Raw genomic sequence first — 20,782 nt, 5'->3', positions numbered from 1 at the left:
ACCACCGAGCAGTCGGGAACCCATGAGACCCCGTTTAGCTTGGTCTATGGGTGCGACGCCATGATTCCGGTGGAGATCCAGGAGAGCTCGCTGAGATTCCAGAACTTTGTAGAGGAAGACTCGAACGAAGAGAGAAGGCTGAACCTGGATCTGCTGGATGAGGTCAGGGAAGAGGCGAGGCTGAAGGCTGAGGCGGTGAAGAGGAGGATCGAGCGAAGGTACAACTCTAAGGTGATGCCAAGGCAGTTTAGAGAGGGCGATCTGGTGATGAGGAAGGCTCACCAGTACGAGATGGAGAATAAATTGTCACCCAAGTGGACTGGACCGTTCAGAATAACCGAGGCGCTCGGGAACGGGGCCTACCGTTTAGAAACGCTGGAAGGAGGGGCGATCCCTCGTACCTGGAACGCCACACACCTGAAGTTGTACTATAGTTAAGAGCTTTGTAAGTAAAGACAAACACAAATGTTATATTACAATGTCTCTGTTAAAGCAGTTTCAAGGGGGCACTCTTTTTTCCCTAAGGAGGGTTTTTAATGAGGCCACCCAATAAAAGAAGAGTTTTCGAAGTATAAGGTGTTTTCAGATTGCATGTGTGCTATTTTCGAAAGTTTTGAAGAAAGACCTTGTCATTTGTACATGATTTAAGGCAAGAAAAGATATATCGCGTGCTTTCTAAAAAGTTTTAAGTCCTCATCGTTTTTCGGCGATTGGAGGCACCAGTTAAGTTTTAAGTCCTCATCGTTTTACGGCGATTGGAGGCACCAGTTAAGTTTTAAAGTCCTCATCGTCTTTCGGCGATCGGAGGCACCAGACGAAAGACCTCCTCGCCGTCGAGCGAGTGCAGGCGAGAAAGAGAAAGGTCCTCAGTGCATCCAGGGGGGAGGAGATGTACACCCTGGGCAAGTTGAGGCACCAGATAAAGTCCTTCTCGCCGTTGTGCGAGCTAAGGCCAGTTAAAGACCTCCTCGCCGTCGAGCGAGTGCAGGCGAGAGAAAGAAAAGGTCCTCAGTGCATCCAGGGGGGAGGAGATGTACACCCTGGGCAAGTTGAGGCACCAGACAAAGTCCTTCTCGCCGATGAGCGAGTTCAGGCGAGTAAAAGTCCTCCTCGCCGATGAGCGAGTTCAGGCGAGTTAAAAGACCTTCTCGCTTACGTGCGAGCATAGGCAAGATAAAATCCTTCTCGTCTCGAACGAGTTCAGGTATGGCGAAGAGGGTGGAAGAAGCTTGAAAGGTGGCTAAGGTAGGTTCGAAGAGAACGCCTAGCCAGCCGGTCTTTTGCTCCGAAGTTCAGGAGGGCAAAGGAAGATTCCAAAAGGCGTTTCTACCCCAGATAAAGAAACGATTGCCAAAGCATGAAGCAAGGAAAGACTGATGGTACCAAAAGTTCTTGGCGATCGGGGAAAATTCAAACGACGGCGAGAAGGTTGAAAGACTTGTTTGATAAAGCAGGTCGAGTGGGACGTTGTTTGAGCCAATGATTGAGTTACAGTTCACTGTTCGAAGGGTATTCTTGCGATAAGGTTAGTTGCCTTAAGAATACAAGTTGTTTAAAGTGATTTTTGCTTAAGTTTGAATTGGCTCAAGGCGGTTACGTCAAAAGTCGCGTTTGCAAAATCACTAAGTTAAATCCGACAAAGTTAAACATGCAAAGAAGGCTAAAGCGCTTAAAAGGAGTCAGGGGAGAAAATATCCAAGTTTTGTGATTAAAATAAGTATCTGTTCAAAACACATATGCAAGAGTTTTTACAGAGTAATACGAGGGAAATTATAAAGTAGCAGATGAGGTGGAATGGATTAGTCTTCAGCAGGAACGACCTTTCCATCTACTACTTCGTTGTTCAACGACACCATGCTGAGGTCAAGATCGGGGAATAGGCATGCGAGTTGTTCCCGAGCGGCTTCGAATCCAGCAGCCAGAATCTGAGCAGAGTTTAGCTTAAGTTCTTCAAATTGCCCTTGAAGTTCTTCAACCTGTTTCTTGAGCTCTTTGTTCTGCTGCTCCTGCTCTTCAACCTATTTTCGCAGTTGTTCGTTGGTCTCTTGAGCATGGAGAAGGTCGTCAGTAACCTTCTTGGATTCTGTTTGAGCTTGGGCCAACTCAGCAGCCATCTTTCCTTTCTCCTTGTTTGCCTCGGCGAGATCAGCCATGGCGTCGTCCCTCGCTTTTTCTACTTGCCCAAGTAGCTTCTCGCGGTCGATCGACCTCTGCTCCAGTTTTTGCACCCTGGCGGCGTCAGCTTGAATGTGAGCCTCCAGGTCGCTCGCCTTGGTGCGCAGAGGCACGATTTTGCTTTCTAGCTCAACTTTCTCTTGGGCAAGATCATGGACTTTGCGGCGAAGGTCAGCAGCTTCCTTGCGCGCCAGCCTGAGCTCGGTATTGAGAGCATCCTCCACTCGGGTGTGATCAAGTTCTGCGAGCGTCAGGCTGAATGACATTTTCTCCACCTCGATCTTCATAGTGCTATTTTCAGTCTTGAGGTGGTAGAGGTCGTCTTGAAGCTTCCTGGTGGAGCTCTCCACAGCCCTCGTTATGATCGATGGGATATCCTCTGCTATGGTTTTAAGTTTGGCAGTCAGAGGTTCCCACATCCTTGTAACTTCGAGGGAAAGGTTCGCTGCTTGGAGAGGCGCCAGGGGGGCTTGTTGAGGGTTCTCGCCGCCACCTTCCTTAGCAGGATTTTCAGTGTTTGCTTCCTGGCGTGGCGACGCAATCGGGGACTCGGTGATTAGAATTGGAGAGGTATGAGCAACCTCATCCCCGATTGGAACGTTCTCCGCAGCTGAAGTGTTTGAAGGGGGGCCCCCTCCAGCTGAGATGTGTGGCGTAGAGGCACTTGGGGGGTCCTCCAGAAAATTTGGCTCTTGAGCCTCAGCTGCTGGTGGCGCAGTTGCCAGTGGAGTTGCTTGGACTGGTGATGAAGGGGCTTGTGGTGTTGGCGATGAGGGAGGAGGAGCGGGCGGTGATGGTGGTGATGAGGTTGGAAGAGGGGGTGGAGCAGGTGGAGAAGATGGTGCCACTCTCTTCCTTTTCGTGACAAGGCCATCCTCTGTGACCTCGTCGTCCTCTTCTTCCTCCTCTTGGACGACTTGGGGGGGTTTTCGTTTAGGCCTCTTAAGGACCAGTTTCTTGCGCTGGGTGGGTTCCTTGGGCGGTGATCGCCCATGAACGATGGCCTTCTCGACCGCCGAGTTGGGCATCGTCTGGGAACCGGTCGCCAACCCGTGGTTTCGGGCGAGTGCCTTTAAGTCGGCGAGCATGTTTTTACCCAACATGGTGTCTGCATGAAACGAAAATGCATGAGTTAGCTCAGAGAAGAAAAAGATAAGTGTATGAGGCAATGAAACAGCAAAACAGGTATATGCAGAAAAGGTAAAACCAAAGTCTTGTGCGTATCGCACAAGACGCCCAGAAGCAGTATCAGAAGTAATGTCAAAGCAACAGTTTGGATGTCCTAACCTATTTGGAATTCTAACTGGTCCTCAAAGAATTCGAAGGAGATCAGGGTGGGGGTCAGGAATGTTATGTTGGCATCTGCCACCCTCTTCCAGAATAGGCAGAGGTCTCGGTCCAAAGCTCCCATGCTATCAGGACTTTTGGGCCTCTTGAAGCAGCTCTTGGACTCCTTTTTCCCCTTGTCCACCCAGTACAAGGGGAAGCCGTCGAGAAGGGAAGTGTCTTTATCGTTTGCGCGTACTTGGATGAACTTCCCCTTCCAGTCCTTGTATGATTGCTGGAAGATGGTAAAAATGGATCTCCCAGCAATTGCATTCAGGCTGACCCACAGGCGGTCTCCTGGGTGCTTGGCCTCAAAAAGGAACAAAAACACGTCCACCGACGCGGGCAACCCCAGGTGGTCGCATGTTATTTGAAAGGCTCGAACAAACGCCCAGCTGTTGGGGTGAAGCTGGGCGGCAGCAATATTGAGCTCGGTTAAAAGTTCCCTCTCGAATCGGGTGAGGGGAAACCTGAGCTTGACCTTCTTGAAGAAAGTTGTGTAAACAAAGCAAAAGGGCCCGTCGGCGCTTACTTTGTCATCAGCGCACACTGGCAGAGCGGCGGGGCAAGGCAGCACCATCATCCTCTCGTCGTGCTCCTTGTGAAACGATTGATAGGCCTCGTCCCCCTTTGTCAACCGCAGAACTGCTCCTGCAGTGTTCACCGACGAGGTCTCCTTCAGAAGGGTTGGGGTGGCCCAAGGATATAGTGTTTTGAAGTCTGGCAAAGGCGCGGGGGCTCCTCCAGCGTTAGGTGGAGTCGCCTGGGCCAGAGCAGGTTGGGAAGATGCAGGCCTCTCAGCCTGCAAAGAGGAAGCGCCACGAACTTGCGTTGAGTCGTGTGTTTGTGAAGGAGGGTTTCCTGCTGAAGGAGGGGGGTTCGGGGTGATCTTTGTGCGAGTCATGATAGCAACTGCAAAGGAAGAAGAAAGAAAAAACGATCAGGGGATTACAGAGGCTGACTAGGTCATGGAAGGAAGGTGAAACGACGAACGAATGTGAGTTCGTTGCGACGATCGACAAAGCCCTAAGTTACGCAGAAGAGAAATGGAAAAACGACCCACAACGTATGCACCAGGCAGTTACAGGATGATGCAAATCGGTGAAAATGCAAGGAAACCCAGCAGATGAAGGAAAGTAATTACCTTTCAATGATCAGGAAGACGAGGGAGGAAGATGGTGATCTGGAACGTTGAAGAGCGTTGAGAGTTTTCGCAGAGGGAAGTTAGAGCGTTTTGCAAGCACGAAGAAAGTGATGGAACAGTGGAACGTAATGGGTTTAAGGGTTTTCGAAATGGTTTTGGGAAGCGCTAACGGCAGATGAAGATAGCCGTTGATGAAAGCCACGTGTCGAACGATGAGCGAAGGGTTTGGTGGAGCGTCAGAGCAGCAGAAAGTACTATCGCTTGGAATTCTGCGTCAGTGCCACGTAGACCGGTGTTAACGAAGGCTCTTTTAGTCTTTTCGCTAGACAAGTCTTCGCTTAAGACTGGGGGGCTTGTGTACCGCCCTGGTGATCGGGTGTAATGACGTGGCACCCTGCTACAGTGTAGGCGTGTTGATAAGGCGCCAGGTTGGCAAGAAGGAAAGGAAGTCGGGGGGCACGCGTAGTCGCCAGTTGCTAAGCTGGCGTGTTCCGACTTCCAGTTTACCAGAATAGGCGATCGCCAGGTTAAAGATCAAGTCGCCAGATGAAGACCCAGGCGACCAAGCAGTCGGAGATCGCCAGAACAAGCACATCGCCGAAGATGAAGGAGAAGCAGATTATGAAGGCGGCCGGTGAGACCACAGGGAAGGTGTATGAAGGCCCTAACTTGCCAGTTCCAGTAGAGATCGCACTCCTAAGTTAGCTATGCACTGGGCAGTACCATGCATAAGTAACTTAGCCAAAATGAGAGCAGAAGCAGCGCCAAGTCAGAGAGCCTCCAGATGATGGCACGTGTACAGTTGGATGCGAGCCACGTGTCCAAGTCTGTAACTGCCAGGAGAGAGAAAACCACCAGGTATATAAGAGTTCTTAACAGACTTTCTGAGGTACGCACGTTCAGTTCATACACTTTACGCTTGCGAGTGATAGAGCTGTTTGTGAGAGGATTTGCACGGTTCTAGTTCTTAGTATTTGGTGATACCGTCACTGACTTGAGCGTCGGAGTGCGATCGGCCGCAGCGGCGCCGTGTCGTTTCTTTGCAGGTTCTTGAGGTAGATCCAGGGGAGGAACGAAGGTGATAAGCGGTGCGCACGTCGATCCTTTGACGAGGCATTCTTCAGCGCTCCGGTCAACAGGCAGGATCACAACTGATTGTTAAATCGAAACAACCGGTTGTTACATGCTTTTATTGCATGAAAAAGGGCCATTCGGTTAGATTCTGAAAAATAAGAAAATTCTCTGTTCCTAGAGGCTACATGAAATGGATTCCGAAAGGATGTGAGGTTCCAAATGAGAAAAAGAAATCTATTGGACCCACATTTGTGAAGGGACCAAATCTTGTTGCTTGAACTCATGTCTGTGCAGGAATTCTAAAGAAGTGTGAAGTACTAAGTCATGTGATCAAGTTCTTGGAAGAAAAAGACAATCATTGAAGCTGAATCAATGATATGCATCTGTCCAAAGGACCTCAACAGTGAAAAGAGGCTTCTTGATCATAAAGCACATGGCTCATTGAAGAATTAACATAAGGATAAGACTTTCCTTTACTTGTTCTTAATTTGTGTTTTATAAGTCTTTCTCATGAATAAAAATCTTTTTAATATGCTTAGTGTCATCTGCTTTGAACTCTTTCTGCTCATGGTTAAAATTCAAAATTAGTTTTAACTTTTGCAGAAAAACAACCGATTGTTTTGGGTCTGACAACACTATGAAGAAATCTTTTTAATTGCTATTTTGAATTTCTATCAGTTGCAGGTCAATTCAAAGAGAGAATCTTGGTCAAAGAAACTGTGTTGAAAGCTGATCACGTTCAGAGAGAAGTTACAACAGTCATAAAGGAATATATTCCAAAATCTTGGAAATTCAAGAGCCTTAATGACTAGTCAAAGATCACATGTGAAGACCATGTGATTTTCAGCTTTTTCTGACGTTTTCTGTGCTGGGCAGAGTAAGTCCTCTCTCTCTGAAAAATCAGGTACCCACTAAATAAAATTGAATGCTAATTGATTCTTTTTCTGCTATAAAATCTGGTGCAACTGATCTCTTTCACAAGAACAACCAATTGTAACATCTCTTGCAAAAATCTATGAAGTGAACTCTTCTCTGTTTTTCTTCTTTGCCATCATGGAATCAATTCCTCCCACCTCAAAGAGAGTCAAATCCAGGGCTGTAAGGTCTGGAGGAAGGCTAGAAGGCTGGTTTTCTGGAGACAATGATCTTATTGAGAGGTATAGGTATGAAACAAGTATCAAAAAGATAAACAAACCCAAGGTTTTATGCTTTGATTGGCTGAAAAGTCAAAATCTTGACAATGTAAGAAGGCTGCTCAAGGGTCAATCTCTCAGAAAGTTCCTAGAGATGAAGGGAAACATTTATCCAGATTTGCTAAGGGTGTTCTACACAAATTTAAAGTTTGAGGGAAACAATCTAGTTTCTCATGTGAAAGGTGTAGAAATGGAGATAACTCATGAAGTATGGACTGCTGTTGCTAGTCTCAAGTTCTCTAGCCTCAGAATCAACAAGGGAAATCTTGGAGTAGTGGAGGATTTTAACAAAATCCAATACTACAAGAGTTGCTTGAAGAATCAACATGCTCAAGTGAGAACATGCTCGGTTGGAGGTCTAAAGCTTGATGAAAGATTGCTTGCTCTCATTGTGACTTGGATTCTAACTCCAAGGGGGAGTAATCATTTTGTTCTTACTGAGGAAGATCTGGTATATATTTTCTGCATCATGAAGAAGATCAAAATCAATTGGATCCACATCATCAAATAGCACATGCAAAAGGCTATGAGGTTAAGTGACTATCACTATCCATATGCTGTTTTGGTATCTAAATTTCTACTCTATTTTGAAGTGAACCTTGAAGATGAAACTTCTGAGTTGGTCAAGTCAACTCAAGAGTTGAACAATGGATCACTCAACAAAATGGGTTTTACCAAAGTAGGTGGCAAATGGTTTTACCAAAGGATGGTGATCGTGGTGCCTCATCTAGTGGTGTTGCTGATCTTGAACAAGATGAACCTGCTGATGTGGATGTTCAACATGAAGATCCACCTGAAGATTATCAAGATGTTGGACCAAGTGCTGGAGCTGGAAATCAAGAAGAAAGGATGCAAACCATGTCTCCTTTTGAAAGACTCTTGGTGAATAGGCTTGATAGCTTTGCTAAAAATCAAAGAAACCTCCATGATCTCTGTGTTAGTAATTTCCAGAGGATTGACAACAGGTTTGACAACATGGATGCACACTTCATGACTCTAGATGAACATGTTGAAGCTGTCCAGAACCAAATCTTTGATCTTTAGTTTGCTGATGATGATGAATGAAGAAAAACAACCGATTGATATATCGGAACAACCGATTTTTTTTTGTGGCTATATCTGGTGTTTTAAATTTTCTTTCCTTCTGCTGTTACTGCTTTAATTCTGATGTAATCAAAACAATATCTTGTTTTATCTCTTCTCTTTGTCTATTTGTGAAGACAAATAGGGGGAGATATATATGCTGTGTTTAAATTTCTGTTTTTTTTTTAGTTGTTAAAACAGTTTGGATGAGTAATATTTGTTTCTAATATTTAGCTCTGATCTTTAAATCTTATATCTGTGCTAACCAAATATTAGAAGTTTTATGCTTTGTTCAAAACTGTATCTTGCAGGAACTGCTTCAGATTTAATCAGGTACAACTCAAGCATCAGGGATTTGTCTTCATCAAATAGGGGGAGATTGTTGAACCAAGTGGTGTTCAAGCTTTGAAGAATCCAAACCCTTTGAAGGATGTTGAAGCCTTGGTTGTGCTTGATGTTGCTGTGCTGGTTTAGTCTAGTTCTGGGGTAGTTTGAGTGTTGTAATCCACCCCTTGATCGAATCTAAAGCATAGGCATTCTCAATCTTTGTGAAAGTAAAATGTTTTCAAACTAAGTTAAAACAACCGATTGTTTTGTCGAAACAACTGATTGTTTATACTTAGATGTTTTGAGAAAAGATTGAAAACTGTTTTTTAAATGGTTAAGCTGTTAAAACCAAAACTACCGATTGATTCGAGGAAACAACCGATTGTTTGTTTTGGAACCATAACAGAAAAACTGTTTTATCTTTGACTGAGCTTTAAATGATTTAACTGCTTACGCTCCAGTCATTAAATGCTTTGACCAATCTTTTAATGCAATTTAAGAGTTTGTTAAGATTTGATAACAAACTACATCTTTGAATAAATTCAGAAAAACAGATTTGAGAAAAAATCTTTGACAAGTTTTTTGCTAGAGTTTTTGAGTTTTTCAAAGAGCTGAGATTGCTGAAAGTTTGTGATTGATCAAAATTTGTGGAATAGGATCCTGCTTGTATTGATTTCAGATTATCTTCTGTAATAAGTGCAATCCTTGTACTCTGTGAAACAAGTTTCGTTTCTGTGTTTGCTGAGATTGGTTGTGTGTTCTTGAGGGGATCAAGATCAGCAATCTTAGTGTTGGTGTGTTGGCCAAGAAGAGTGTGTGTCTTGAGGTGTTCAAGGTCACTTTCTTAGTTATGGTGTAAGTGATCAAGTTGTGATTGCTTAGTGGATTTCCTCAGGGTTTCTGAGAAGATTGGATGTAGCTCTGGGTTTGGAGTGAACCAGTATAAACATCTGTGTGAATCTCTCTATCCCTAACTCTTTAAATTCAGTTTTGTTTGTTGTTTGCTGGTATAAACAACCGATTGTTTCTGTGAAACAACCGATTGTTTTTCTGGTACTGCTGTTTTGGCAAACTGAATTTCTTATCAATTGTTTCTTGTGATAATTTCATTCTTGTGTTTAAAAGTTTGCGAAAACCCTCTTTAAACAATTCACCCCCCCTCTAGTTTAAAGCCATACATTCTAACACTGGCCACATAAGGGAGATTCAATATCCCGAGTGGTTGGCAAATGTGGTCTTAGTAAAGAAAGCCAACGGGAAGTGGAGAATGTGTGTGGACTTCACCGACCTTAACAAGGCGTGCCCGAAGGATTCATACCCCTTACCAAACATCGACGCTTTGGTGGACAGCGCCTCGGGTTGTAGGATGCTTAGTTTCTTAGATGCCTTCTCCGGGTACAACCAAATCAAGATGCACCCCATAGAGGAGTGCATGATGACATTTATGACCGAGACGTCTTGTTACTACTACACGGTGATGCCATTCGGGCTGAAGAATGCAGCGCCACCTACCAGAGGCTGATGGATAGGGTCCTTGCACCCATGATAGGCAGGAATGTGCAGTCCTACGTGGATGACATGGTGGTGACCTCATAGGAGAGGGGTCAACATGTGTCTGATCTGGAAGAGCTATTTGCGACGATAGCTAAGTATCGGTCGAAGCTAAACCTTGAGAAGTACGTGTTCGGGGTCGAGGCGGGTAAGTTCTTGGGTTTCCTACTCACCGAGCGTGGGATAGAGGCGAACTCGGAGAAATGTGCGGCAATCCTTGCCATGAGAAGCCTGGCCTCGGTGAAAGAGGTGCAGCAGTTGACCGGGCGGATGGCAGCCCTGTCCAGATTTGTGTCAACTGGAGGAGAAAAAAGACACCCCTACTTCCAGTGTTTGAAGAGGAATAACCGGTTCATGTGGACTGAAGAGTGCGAAAAGGCATTCCTCAAGTTAAAAGAGTATCTAGCTACCCCTCCCATGTTGTGCAAGCTGCAGTTGGGCACTTCGCTCCAATTGTACTTTGCAATAACGGAGCGAGCGATTAGCTCGGTCCTCGTCCAAGAGCAGGACCAGGTGTAAAAACCAATATACTTTGTGAGCAAGGTCTTGCAAGGACCGGAGGTGAGGTACCAGACCCTAGAGAAGGAGGCCTTGGTCGTGGTGTTCTCGGCTAGGAGGCTTCGTCACTACTTCCAAAGTTTCACAGTGGTAGTGATGACGAACTTACCTATCCGAAAGGTGCTACAGAAGTCGGACGTGGCAGGAACGATGGTACGTTGGGCAGTGGAGCTCTTGGAATTTGATGTTTAGTACGAACCCCGAGGCCCCATCAAAGGCCAGGTGTATGCAGATTTTATAGTAGAACTCTCCCCAACGGATGCACGACAAGGGGAGGAGGTCAGCTTCAGATGGGTGCTCTCAGTGGATGGATCATCCAACCAGCAAGGCAGCAGAGCCGACGTCATCTTGGAAGGACCGGACGAGCTATTGATTGAGCAGACCCTAAGGTTCGCTTTCAAGGCCAGCAACAATCAAGCAGAGTACGAAGCTCTCATCGCCAACATGCTCTTAGCTAAGGAGATAGGAGCGCAAAGCTTATTGGCAAAGAGCGATTTCCTTCTAGTCACAGGTCAAGTGATTGGGGAATATCAAGCTAAAGACCCATAGATGGTTGATGAGAATCAAAAAGATGTTATCAATAGAAGAAATGGACAAGGGCCAAAGCATTTAAAGTTCTTCTTATTAGTCTTTGCAAAAGATGAGGCCCAAGCCCAAAGCCCAAGCCCAAGCCCAAGAAGGCCCAAGCCCAAGAAGCCCAAATCCAAACCATGAGGGGCAAGGCCAAGCATTAAATAAAAGAGCATCATTTTAATGACTCTTGTAGGAGGTGTGGATATTAAATAAATAGGTGTGAATGTATTAGAGAGAGTCACTTTGTCCATGTGACTTAGTAGGGGGTGTAGGTGTAGTTTTTAGGAGGTGTCATAGTAGAAAAAGGTCACACCTCCCATGTGACTTGTTTTTGGTGGGAATTTCAAATGAGTTTTATTTGAAATTTCCCACCTATTTTTCAGAACCTCTAGGCTATAAATAAAGGTGCTTAGCTTGTACAATTCATATTGGAATTTTATAGTAGAGAGACTATACTCAAATTTGGTGAGAATTTGTGAGTTTTGAGTCTTCTTCTTCTTTTCCTTATCTTGTGAGCTATGGTGAGCTTCAAGTGGTGGCACTCCATCACTTATCTTGGTTCAAGGTTCCAAGTGGCGTGAATGGCTTCTTCCAATTCTCAAAATCCAGCAAGCATCTTCTTCTATAAGTGTTCTTCTTCCCTTTTCTTCAATTTTCCATTCGGTAGTTTTGATTCCTAGAGTTTACTTCTTTTTCTACCGTTTATTTTTGTGTTTCCAGCATTGTGTTCTTAATTCTGTTTTGGTTCAGTAGCTATCATTTAAATTCTGTCTAGTTTTAATTCTTGTTCTTCTTTCCTTTTGTTTTGATTCAATTTCACAATACATGGACTTCAATATGAGTCTTGGTTGGTGCTTAGTTTTGGTGAGTTCTTGAATTTAGAACATTGATCCAATTCTAAAGTAAAGTGCCTTTCAAATCCAACTCAAGTTGTTCCTAAGAATGTCAAGAATAATGTGTTCTTGTAGTTACATTCACATCAATGGTCGCGTACCTGGGGTACGTCCAAGTCTTGAAGAGTTCGTTCGCGGTGTTTGAGCTGGTGCACGTCCAGAGAGAGCCGAATGCCCGAGCCGACGTGCTAGCCAAGCTTGCCAGTTCGGGCAAGGGGAAAAGGCAGAGGACGATGATATAAGAAACCCTCAAAGCACCACGAATATTCGTCGCTGATAATATGTTGTGCACTCATCAGGTCAGTAGAGTTAGGGGAGAGGCGAGGAGTCATCGGTCGTTGACTCAGGAGACGCTGAGGACACCCAATGTAAGTGTTTACCCGGTCTCGCAGGGCAACCCTATGCAGATATGCGCGGTTGAAGAGGGGTACACATGGATGACACCCTATAGGCGCTACCTAGATGTTGGGATACTCCCATTGGAGCCCGAGGAGGGCAAGAAGATAAAGAGGAACTCCGCCAAGTACACCTTTGTGGATCGGGAGCTGTTTAGACATGGGTTCACCCATCCAATCTTGGTGTGTGTGAGCGGAGACCAGTGTACATGAATAATGACTGAGCTCCACGAGGGAATCTGTGGCAGCCATGTTGGTGGTATGTCCTTGGCATCGAAGGTCGTTCGTGCAGGGTATTACTGGCCAACAGTAAGAGAAGATTGCACAAGGTATGCCCAGCGGTGCAAACAATGTCAACAGCACGCCGACTGGCACAAGGCGCCACCGGAAGAGCTGAGGTCGATTTACAGCCTGTGGCCATTTCACACATGGGGAATCGACATTCTGGGGCCCTTTCCTTTGGCGATAAGACATATGAAGTATCTCGTAGTGGCCATTGAATACTTCACGAAGTGGATAGAGGCTGAGCCAGTAGAACAGATCACAACTCATAAGATCCAACACTTCGTATGGAAGAACATAGTGTGCCGTTTTGGTGTGCTGAGGCGTCTAGTTTCCGATAATGGTACACAGTTTGCGAGCCAGCAACTGGGCAAGCTGTGCACAAAGGTCAGAACAAAACAGGTGCTCGCATCCGTTGAGCACCCCCAGACAAATGGACAGGTTAAGTCCGCCAACAGAGTCCTACTCAGGGGTCTGAAAAGAAGACTCGAGAAGGCTAAAGGATCTTGGGCGGAGGAGGTTCCTAGGATAGTGTGGGCTTACCACATCACGCCTCAGTCCACCACGTGAGAGACATCCTTCAACTTGGTGTATGGGTCGAACGTAATGATTCCGGTAGAGATTCAGGAGAGCTCGCTGCGTTTTCAAAGTTTCGTGGCTGAGGAGTCTAATGAAGAGAGGAAGGTGAATGTGGATATGCTGGATGAGGTCAGGGAGGAGGCGAGGATCAAAGCTGAAGCATTGAAGAGAAGGGTGGAGCACAAGCACAACTCCAAGCTAAGGCCTAGACAGTTCCAGGTCGTTGACCTGGTAATGCGAAAGGCTCACCCATACCAATTGGAGAACAAGTTGTCCCCCAAGTGGACTGGTTCTTTTAGGGTGACGGAGGTCCTCGGCAACGGGGCGTACAGACTTGAGACTTTAGAAGGAGGCGCAATTCCTCGTATATGGAATGCGACCAATCTCAAGTTTTATTTCAGTTGAACTCTTGCATTGTACACAATTTCAAGGGACACTCTTTTTCCCTTACAAGGGTTTTTTAATGAGGTCACCCAATAAAAATTTCGATTGAAGTATACGCACTCGAATTTTTGTGCAATGGAGGGACGAGCCTGTCGTCTTGGTGTTTAGACACCTCGAGAGGGAGTGGCAACTTCCTTTAGGACGCCTCCCCTTCGAGCGTGGGCGCCTAGTACGAACAACAAGGTTCAGCCAGGGCGAGCCTGTCGTCTTGGTGTTTAGACACCTCGAGAGGGAGTGGCAGCTTCCTTTAGGACGCCTCCCCCTCGAGCGTGAGCGCTAAGTACGAACAGCAAGGTTCAGCTAGAGACGAGCCTGTCGTCTTGGTTTTTAGAAACCTCGAGAGGGAGTGGCAGCTTCCTTTAGGACGCCTCCCCCTCGAGCGTGGGCGCCAAGTACGACCAACAAGGTTCAGCCAGGAACGAACCTGCCATCTTGGTGTTTAGACACCTCGAGAGGGAGTGACAGCTTCTTTTAGACGCCTCCCCTTGTGGGCGCCAAGTACGAACAATAGGGTTCAGTCAGGGGTGAACCTGCCACCTTGGTGTTTAGACACCCCGAGAGGGATTGACAGCTTTCTTTAGGACGCCCCCCCCCCCTCGAGCGTGGGCGCCAAGTACGAACAGCAAGGTTCGACCAAGCTAAGTCCTCCTTTGCCTGTTAGCAAAGACGAGGCTAAGTGAACGCCTTGAGACTAGAAACCTTGAGGGGAGTGGCAGCTCCCACGTAGGACGCCTCCTCTCAGGTACGGAAGCTAAGCGAAAGGAGCCCTAGTTAAGTCCTCTATCATCTTAGGGGTAAAGATGAAGCCAGTCACTACATCCTTCCCAACCACAAAGCAGAGGTAAGGATCACCAAAGGAATTTTCCTTGCCTTGGCAGAATCAGGCCAAGGCCAGTTAGAGTTAAAGGTAGTGAAGGTAGTAGGCGTGCTACCTAAGGTTCAAAGTCTTAAGTTTGTCAAGAAGGTCGTGTGCTAAAGATGTTAGTATTGAAGCGCTGTCAAGTAAGATCGACAGTAAAAGACGCAGTGCTTGGCAAACGAAGATGAATAAGACAAGCAGTGCAAACGCAGTAAAGACGAGTAAAGAAAGGTGCGAGATCATATTAAATACAAAGTTTACAAAGGGGCATTGTTTCAGAGATTAAATTACACAAGCCTAGCTCCTATTGAGGGCGCCTAGGCACAATCTGTCCATCAATGATGTGGTTCGACGTCGCGAAGGGGGAGACGTCCATCTCAGGATGCTTACAAGCAACCTGAGCAAGAGCATCTTCGAACCCCGCTGCGTAGGCGTCGGCGACATCATCGATGAGCTCCGCCTTGGCCTTCTCAAGGACTTCAGTCTTTACGGTGAGCTCAGCCTCCACCTTGCCCAGTTGCACCTCCCGATCGGTGGCCCGCTCTTCAAGTCTGGCCATCTTAGCCTTGTTGGCCTCAGCTTCTTCTTGGAGTTCCACCACCTGGATACGTAGTGGCACAACTTTGCCCAGCAGGGTGGTGTACTCTTGGCCTTTGTCGTGGAGTTTCTTGTTAGCTTCTAACTTGGCCTGTCAGAGGGCACTTAGCTTCTGGTTCAGTTCAGTCTCACGGTTGAAGAAGACCAGAGCCTGTTGCGCAAGTTGTTCCTTCACTAGAGCCAGTTCTCCAGCCAAAGCTAGTTGCTCTTTTGTCTTCGACTCTGCCTGGAGAAGGCGTCAGCTTGGACAAAGAATTCACCAAGGATGAGAGCCTTTTTAGTAACATTTTTATTCTTAGTAACCTTTTTAAAATATTACTTTTATAATATTGTTATAAATAAATGGTGAATATGAATTGGTTATGGTGAGTCATGGCAGTTGATTGGACCTTGAATCCCTAGAATTAGAAATATAGAGAGACTGGTTCCATAGTTTGACAAGTTCCAACAGTCATACATATGTTATACTTTTCTTCCATTAGTCTCTATTTTTTCCTATAAATTCCCACTTTCCATCAACCAATATCATAAACTTCTCTTCTCTTCTCTCCTACTGCCACTGATCCTGCCCGTTGACCGGAGCGCTGGAGAATGCCTCGTCAAAGGATCGACGTGCGCGCCGCTTCTCACCTCCGTTCCTCCTCTGGATCTATCTCAAGAACCTGCAAAGAAACGATACGGCGCCGCTGCGGCCGATCGCACTCCGACGCTCAAGTCAGTGACGGTATCACCAAATACTAAGAACTGGAACCGTGCAAATCTCTCTCACAAACAGCTCTGTCACTCGCAAGCGTAAAGTGTATGAACTGAACGTGCGTACCTTAGAAAATCTGTTAGGAACTCTTATATACCTGGTGGTTTTCTCTCTCCTGGCAGTTACAGACTTGGACACGTGGCTCGTATCCAACTGTACACGTGCCATCATCTGGGGCTCCCTGACTTGGCGCTGCTTCTGCTCTCATTTTGGCTAAGTTACCTATGCATGGTACTGCCCAGTGCATAGCTAACTCAGGAGTGCGATCTCTATTGAAACTGGCGAGGTAGGGCCTTCATACACCTTCCCTGTGGTCTCGCCGGCCGCCTTCATAATCTGCTTCTCCTTCATCTTCGGCGATGTGCTTGTTCTGGCGATCTCCGACTGCCTGGTCGCCTAAGTCTGCATCCGGCGACTTCATCCCCAACTTGGCGATCGCCTATTCTGGTAAGCTGGAAATCGGAACATGCCAACTTAACTATCGGCGACTACACGTGCCTCCCGACTTCCTTCCCAACTGTCAACCTGGCGCCTTGTCAACACGCCTATACTGTAGCAGGACGCCACGTCATCGCACCCGACCACCAGGGCGGTACACAAGCCCCCCAGTCTTAAGCGAAGACTTGTCTAGCGAAAAGACTGAAAAAGCCTTCGTTAACACCGGTCTACGTGGCATGGGCGCAGAATTCCAAGCGATAGTACTTTCTGCTGCTCTGACGCTCCACCAAACCCTTCGCGCATCGTTCGACACGTGGCTCTCATCAACGGCTATCTTCATCTGCCGTTAGCGCTTCCCCAAACCGTTTCGAAAACCCTTAAACCCCTTACGCTCCTATTGTTCCATCACTTTCTGCACACTTGCATACGCTCTCATTTCCTTCTGCGAAAAGCTCTCGACGTTCCTCGACGCTCTAGATCACCACCTCCCTTTAACATTCTCCCGATCATCGAAAGGTAACTACTTTCCTTCATCTGTTGGGTTTTCTTGCATTTGTACCGATTTGCATCATCCTGTAACTGTCTGGTGCATACGCTGTGGGCTGTTTTTCCATTTCTCCTTCTGCGTGACTTAGGGCTTTGTCGATCGTCGCAACGAACTCACATTCGTTCGTCTTTCACCTTCCTTTCATGATCGAGTCAGCCTTTGCAACCCTCCTGATTATTTTTTCTTCCTCCTTCGTTTGCAGTTGCTATCATGACTCGCACGAAGATCACCCCGAACCCCCCTCCATCAGCGCGAAACCCTCCTTCACAAGCACACGACTCTACGCAAGTTCGTGGTGCTCCCTCTTCGCAGGCTGTGAGGCCTGCGTCTTCTCAAACCGCTCTGGCCCAGGCGACTCCACCAAACGCTGGAGGAGCCCCCATCCCACTGCCAGACTTCAAGACGTTATACCCATGGGCTAACTCAACCCTCTTAAAAGAAACGTCGTCGGTGAACACCGCGGGAGCGGTTCTGCGATTGACCAATGGGGACGAGGCCCACCAATCATTCCACAAGGAGCACGATGAGAGAATGATGGTGCTGCCTTGCCCAGCCACTCTGCCAGTGTGCGCCGATGATAAAGTGAGCGCCGACGGGCCCTTCTGCTTCGTCTACACCACCTTCTTCAAGAAGGTCAAACTCAGGTTCCCTCTCACTCGATTTGAGAGGGAACTCTTAACCGAGCTCAATATCGCTGCCGCCCAGCTTCATCCCAACAGCTGGGCGTTTGTCCGAGCTTTCGAGATAACGTGCGCCCACCTGGGGTTGCCCGCGTCAGTGGACGTGTTTTTATTCTTGTTCGAGGCCAAGCACCCAGGAGATCGCCTGTGGGTCAGCCTGAACGCCATTGCTGGGAGGTCCATTTTCACCATCTTCCAGCAGTCGTACAAGGATTGGAAGGGGAAGTTCATCCAGGTTCGCGCAAATGACAAAGATACTTCCCTCCTCGACGGTTTCCCCTTGTACTGGGTGGACAAGGGGAAAAAGGAGTCCAAGAGCTGCTTCAGGAGGCCCAGAAGTCCTGATAGCATGGGAGCTTTGGACAGAGACCTTTGTCTCTTCTGGAAGAGGGTGGCAGATGCCCACATAACATTCTTGACCCCCACCCTGATTTCCTTCGAGTTCTTTGAGGACCAGTTGGAATTCCAAATAGGTTAGGACGCTAAATCTTTGCCTTGACATTGCTTCTGATATTGTTTCTGGGCGTCTTGTGCGACACACACAAGACTTTGGTTTTATCTTTTCTGCATATGCCTGCTTTTGCTATCTCTTTGTCTTGTACACTTACCCCTTTCTCCTTTGAGCTAACTTATGCACTTTCATCTCATGCAGACACCATGTTGGGTAAGAACATGCTCGCCGATTTAAAGGCGCTCGCCCGCAACCACGGGTTGGCGACCGGCTCCCAGACGGTTCCCAACTCGGCGGTCGAGAAGGCCATCATCTAGGGGCGATCACCGCCTAAGGCGCCCGCCCAACGAAAGAAACTGGTCCTTAAGAGGCCAAAGCGGAAAGCCCCCAAGTTGTCCAAGAGGATGAGGAAGAGGACGACGAGGTCACAGAGGATGGCCTTGTCACGAAAAGGAAGAGGGTGGCACCATCTTCTCCACCTGCCCCGCCCCCTCTTCCAGCTTCAACACCACCATCAACACCCGCTCCTCCTCCCTCATCACCAGCACCACAAGCCCCTTCACCACCAGTCCAAGCAGTTCCATTGGCCACTGCGCCACCTGCAACTGAGGCCCCAGAGCCAAATTTCTTGGAGGACCCCCCGAGCGCCTCCACACCACATATATCAGCAGGAGGGGGCCCTCCTTCCAACACTTCAGCTGCAGGAATCGTTCCAATCGGGGATGAGGTCGCTCACACCTCTCCAATCCTAATCACCGAGTCCCCGATTGCGTCGCCACGCCAGGAAGTAACAACTGAAAATGTTGCTAAGGAAGGTGGCGACGAGAACCCTCAACAAGCCCCCCTGGCGCCTCTCCTTGCCGCGAACCTTACCCTCGAGGTTACAAGGATGTGGGAACCTCTGACCGCCAAACTCAAAACCATAGCAGAGGACATCCCATCGATCATAACGAGGGCTGTGGAGAGCTCCACCAGGCGGCTTCAAGACGATGTCTACCACCTCAAGACCGAAAACAGCACAATGAAGGTTGAGGTAGAGAAGGTGGCATTCAGCCTGACGCTCGCGGAAATGGAACATTCCCAAGTAGAGGATGCCCTAAGCACCGAGCTTAGGCTTGCGCGCAAGGAAGCTGCTGACCTTCGCCGCAAAGTCCATGAACTTGCCCAAGAAAAAGTTGAACTTGAAAGCAGAATCGTGCCTCTGCGCACCAAGGCGAGCGACCTGGAGGCTCACATTCAAGCTAACGCCGATAAGGTACAAAAACTGGAGCAAAGGTCAATCGACCGCGAGAAGCTGCTTGGGCAAGTTGAAAAAGCAAGGGATGACGCCATGGCTGATCTCACCGAGGCAAACAAGGAAAAAGAGAAGATGGCTGCCGAGTTGACCCAAGCTCGAACAGAATCCAAGAAGGTTACTGACGACCTTCTCCACGCTCAAGAGACTAACAATCGACTCCAAAAACAGATTGAAGAGCAGGGGCAGCAGAACAAGGAGCTCAGGAAACAAGCTGAAGAGCTGGGACAGCAGAACGAGGAGCTCAAGAAACAAGTTGAAGAGCTTCAAGGACAATTTGAAGAACTTAAGCTAAATTCTGCTCAGATTCTGACTGCTGGATTCGAAGCCGCTCGGGAGCAAGTTGCATGCCTGTTCCCTGATCTCGACCTCAGCATGGTGTCATTAAACAATGAAGTAGTAGATGGAAAGGTCGTTCCCGCCGAAGGCTCAACCAATTCCACCCCATCTGCTTCTTTATAAATTCACCTGTATTTGCCTTGTAAAAAAACTCTTGCACATGTGTTTTGAACAGTTATTCATTTCAATAGCGAGACTTGGATATTTCTTCTGATTTCTTTTGAGCGCTTTACTTTCCTTGTATGTTTAACTCTGCTGCGTTTAACTTAGCGATTTTGCAAACATGACCTTTGGCGTAACTGCTTCGAGCCGATTCAAACTTAAGCAATAATCGCTTTAAACAACTTGTACCCCTGAGGCACTAACCTGATCATAAGAAAAGTTCCAAGCAACGAACCGTGATTCAATCATCGGTTCGAACAACGTCCCACTTGACCCGCTTTATCAAACAAGTCTTTCAACCTTCTCACCGTCGTTTGAATTTTTCCCGATCGCCAAAACCTCTTGGTAACACCAGCTTTTTCCAGCCTCATGCTTTGGCAGTCATTTCTTTATCTGAGGCAGAAATGCCCTTTGGGATCTTCCTTTACCTCCCTGAACTTCAGAGCTAGAGACTGGCTGGCTAGGCGTTCTCTTCGAACCTACCTCAGCCACCTTTCAAGCTTCTTCCCCCCTCTTCGCCATACCTGGACTCGTTCAAGACGAGAAGGATTTTATCTTGCCTATACTCGCACACAAGCGAGGAGGTCTTTTTGACCCAAGCTCATCGGCGAGAAGGACTTTTACTCGCCTGAACTCGCTCATCGGTGAGAAGGACTTTAAACGGCCTTAACTCGCTCGACGGCGAGAAGGACTTTGTCTGGTGCCTCAACTTGCCCAGGGCGTACATCTCCTCCCCCCTGGATGCACTGAGGACCTTTTCTTTCTCACGCCTGCACTCGCTCGACGGCGAGGAGGTCTTTGATGGGCCTTAGTTCGCACAACGGCGATAAGGACTTTATCCGGTGCCTCAACTTGCCCAGGGCGTACATCTCCTCCCCCCTGGATGCACTGAGGACCTTTCTCGCCTGCGCCCGCACAACGGCGAGGAGGTCTTTAACTTGCCTCTACGTTGCCCCGGGAGTTACATCTTCTCGCTCCCAGAAACACGGAGGACTTTTCCTCTTTCTCGCCTGCACTCGCTCGACGGCGATGAGGTCTTTCATCTGGTGCCTCCGATCGCTGAT

The 20,782-nt window shown here is 47.6% G+C and overlaps 1 protein-coding gene across 1 annotated transcript; it reads left to right on the top strand.

The window, feature by feature from the left end:
- Positions 1 to 13,180: 13,180 nt before the first annotated feature.
- LOC137834026 (uncharacterized) lies at positions 13,181 to 13,558 on the top strand. Its single transcript, XM_068642092.1, has one exon. It carries the CDS (start codon positions 13,181 to 13,183, stop codon positions 13,556 to 13,558), a length of 378 nt encoding a protein of 125 aa, XP_068498193.1.
- The last annotated feature ends 7,224 nt before the right edge of the window (positions 13,559 to 20,782 follow it).

Source organism: Phaseolus vulgaris, chromosome 5 (assembly GCF_000499845.2).
Source record: "Phaseolus vulgaris cultivar G19833 chromosome 5, P. vulgaris v2.0, whole genome shotgun sequence".
Taxonomy (NCBI): Eukaryota; Viridiplantae; Streptophyta; class Magnoliopsida; order Fabales; family Fabaceae; genus Phaseolus; species Phaseolus vulgaris.
This window is presented reverse-complemented; position numbering and strand designations above follow the sequence as displayed.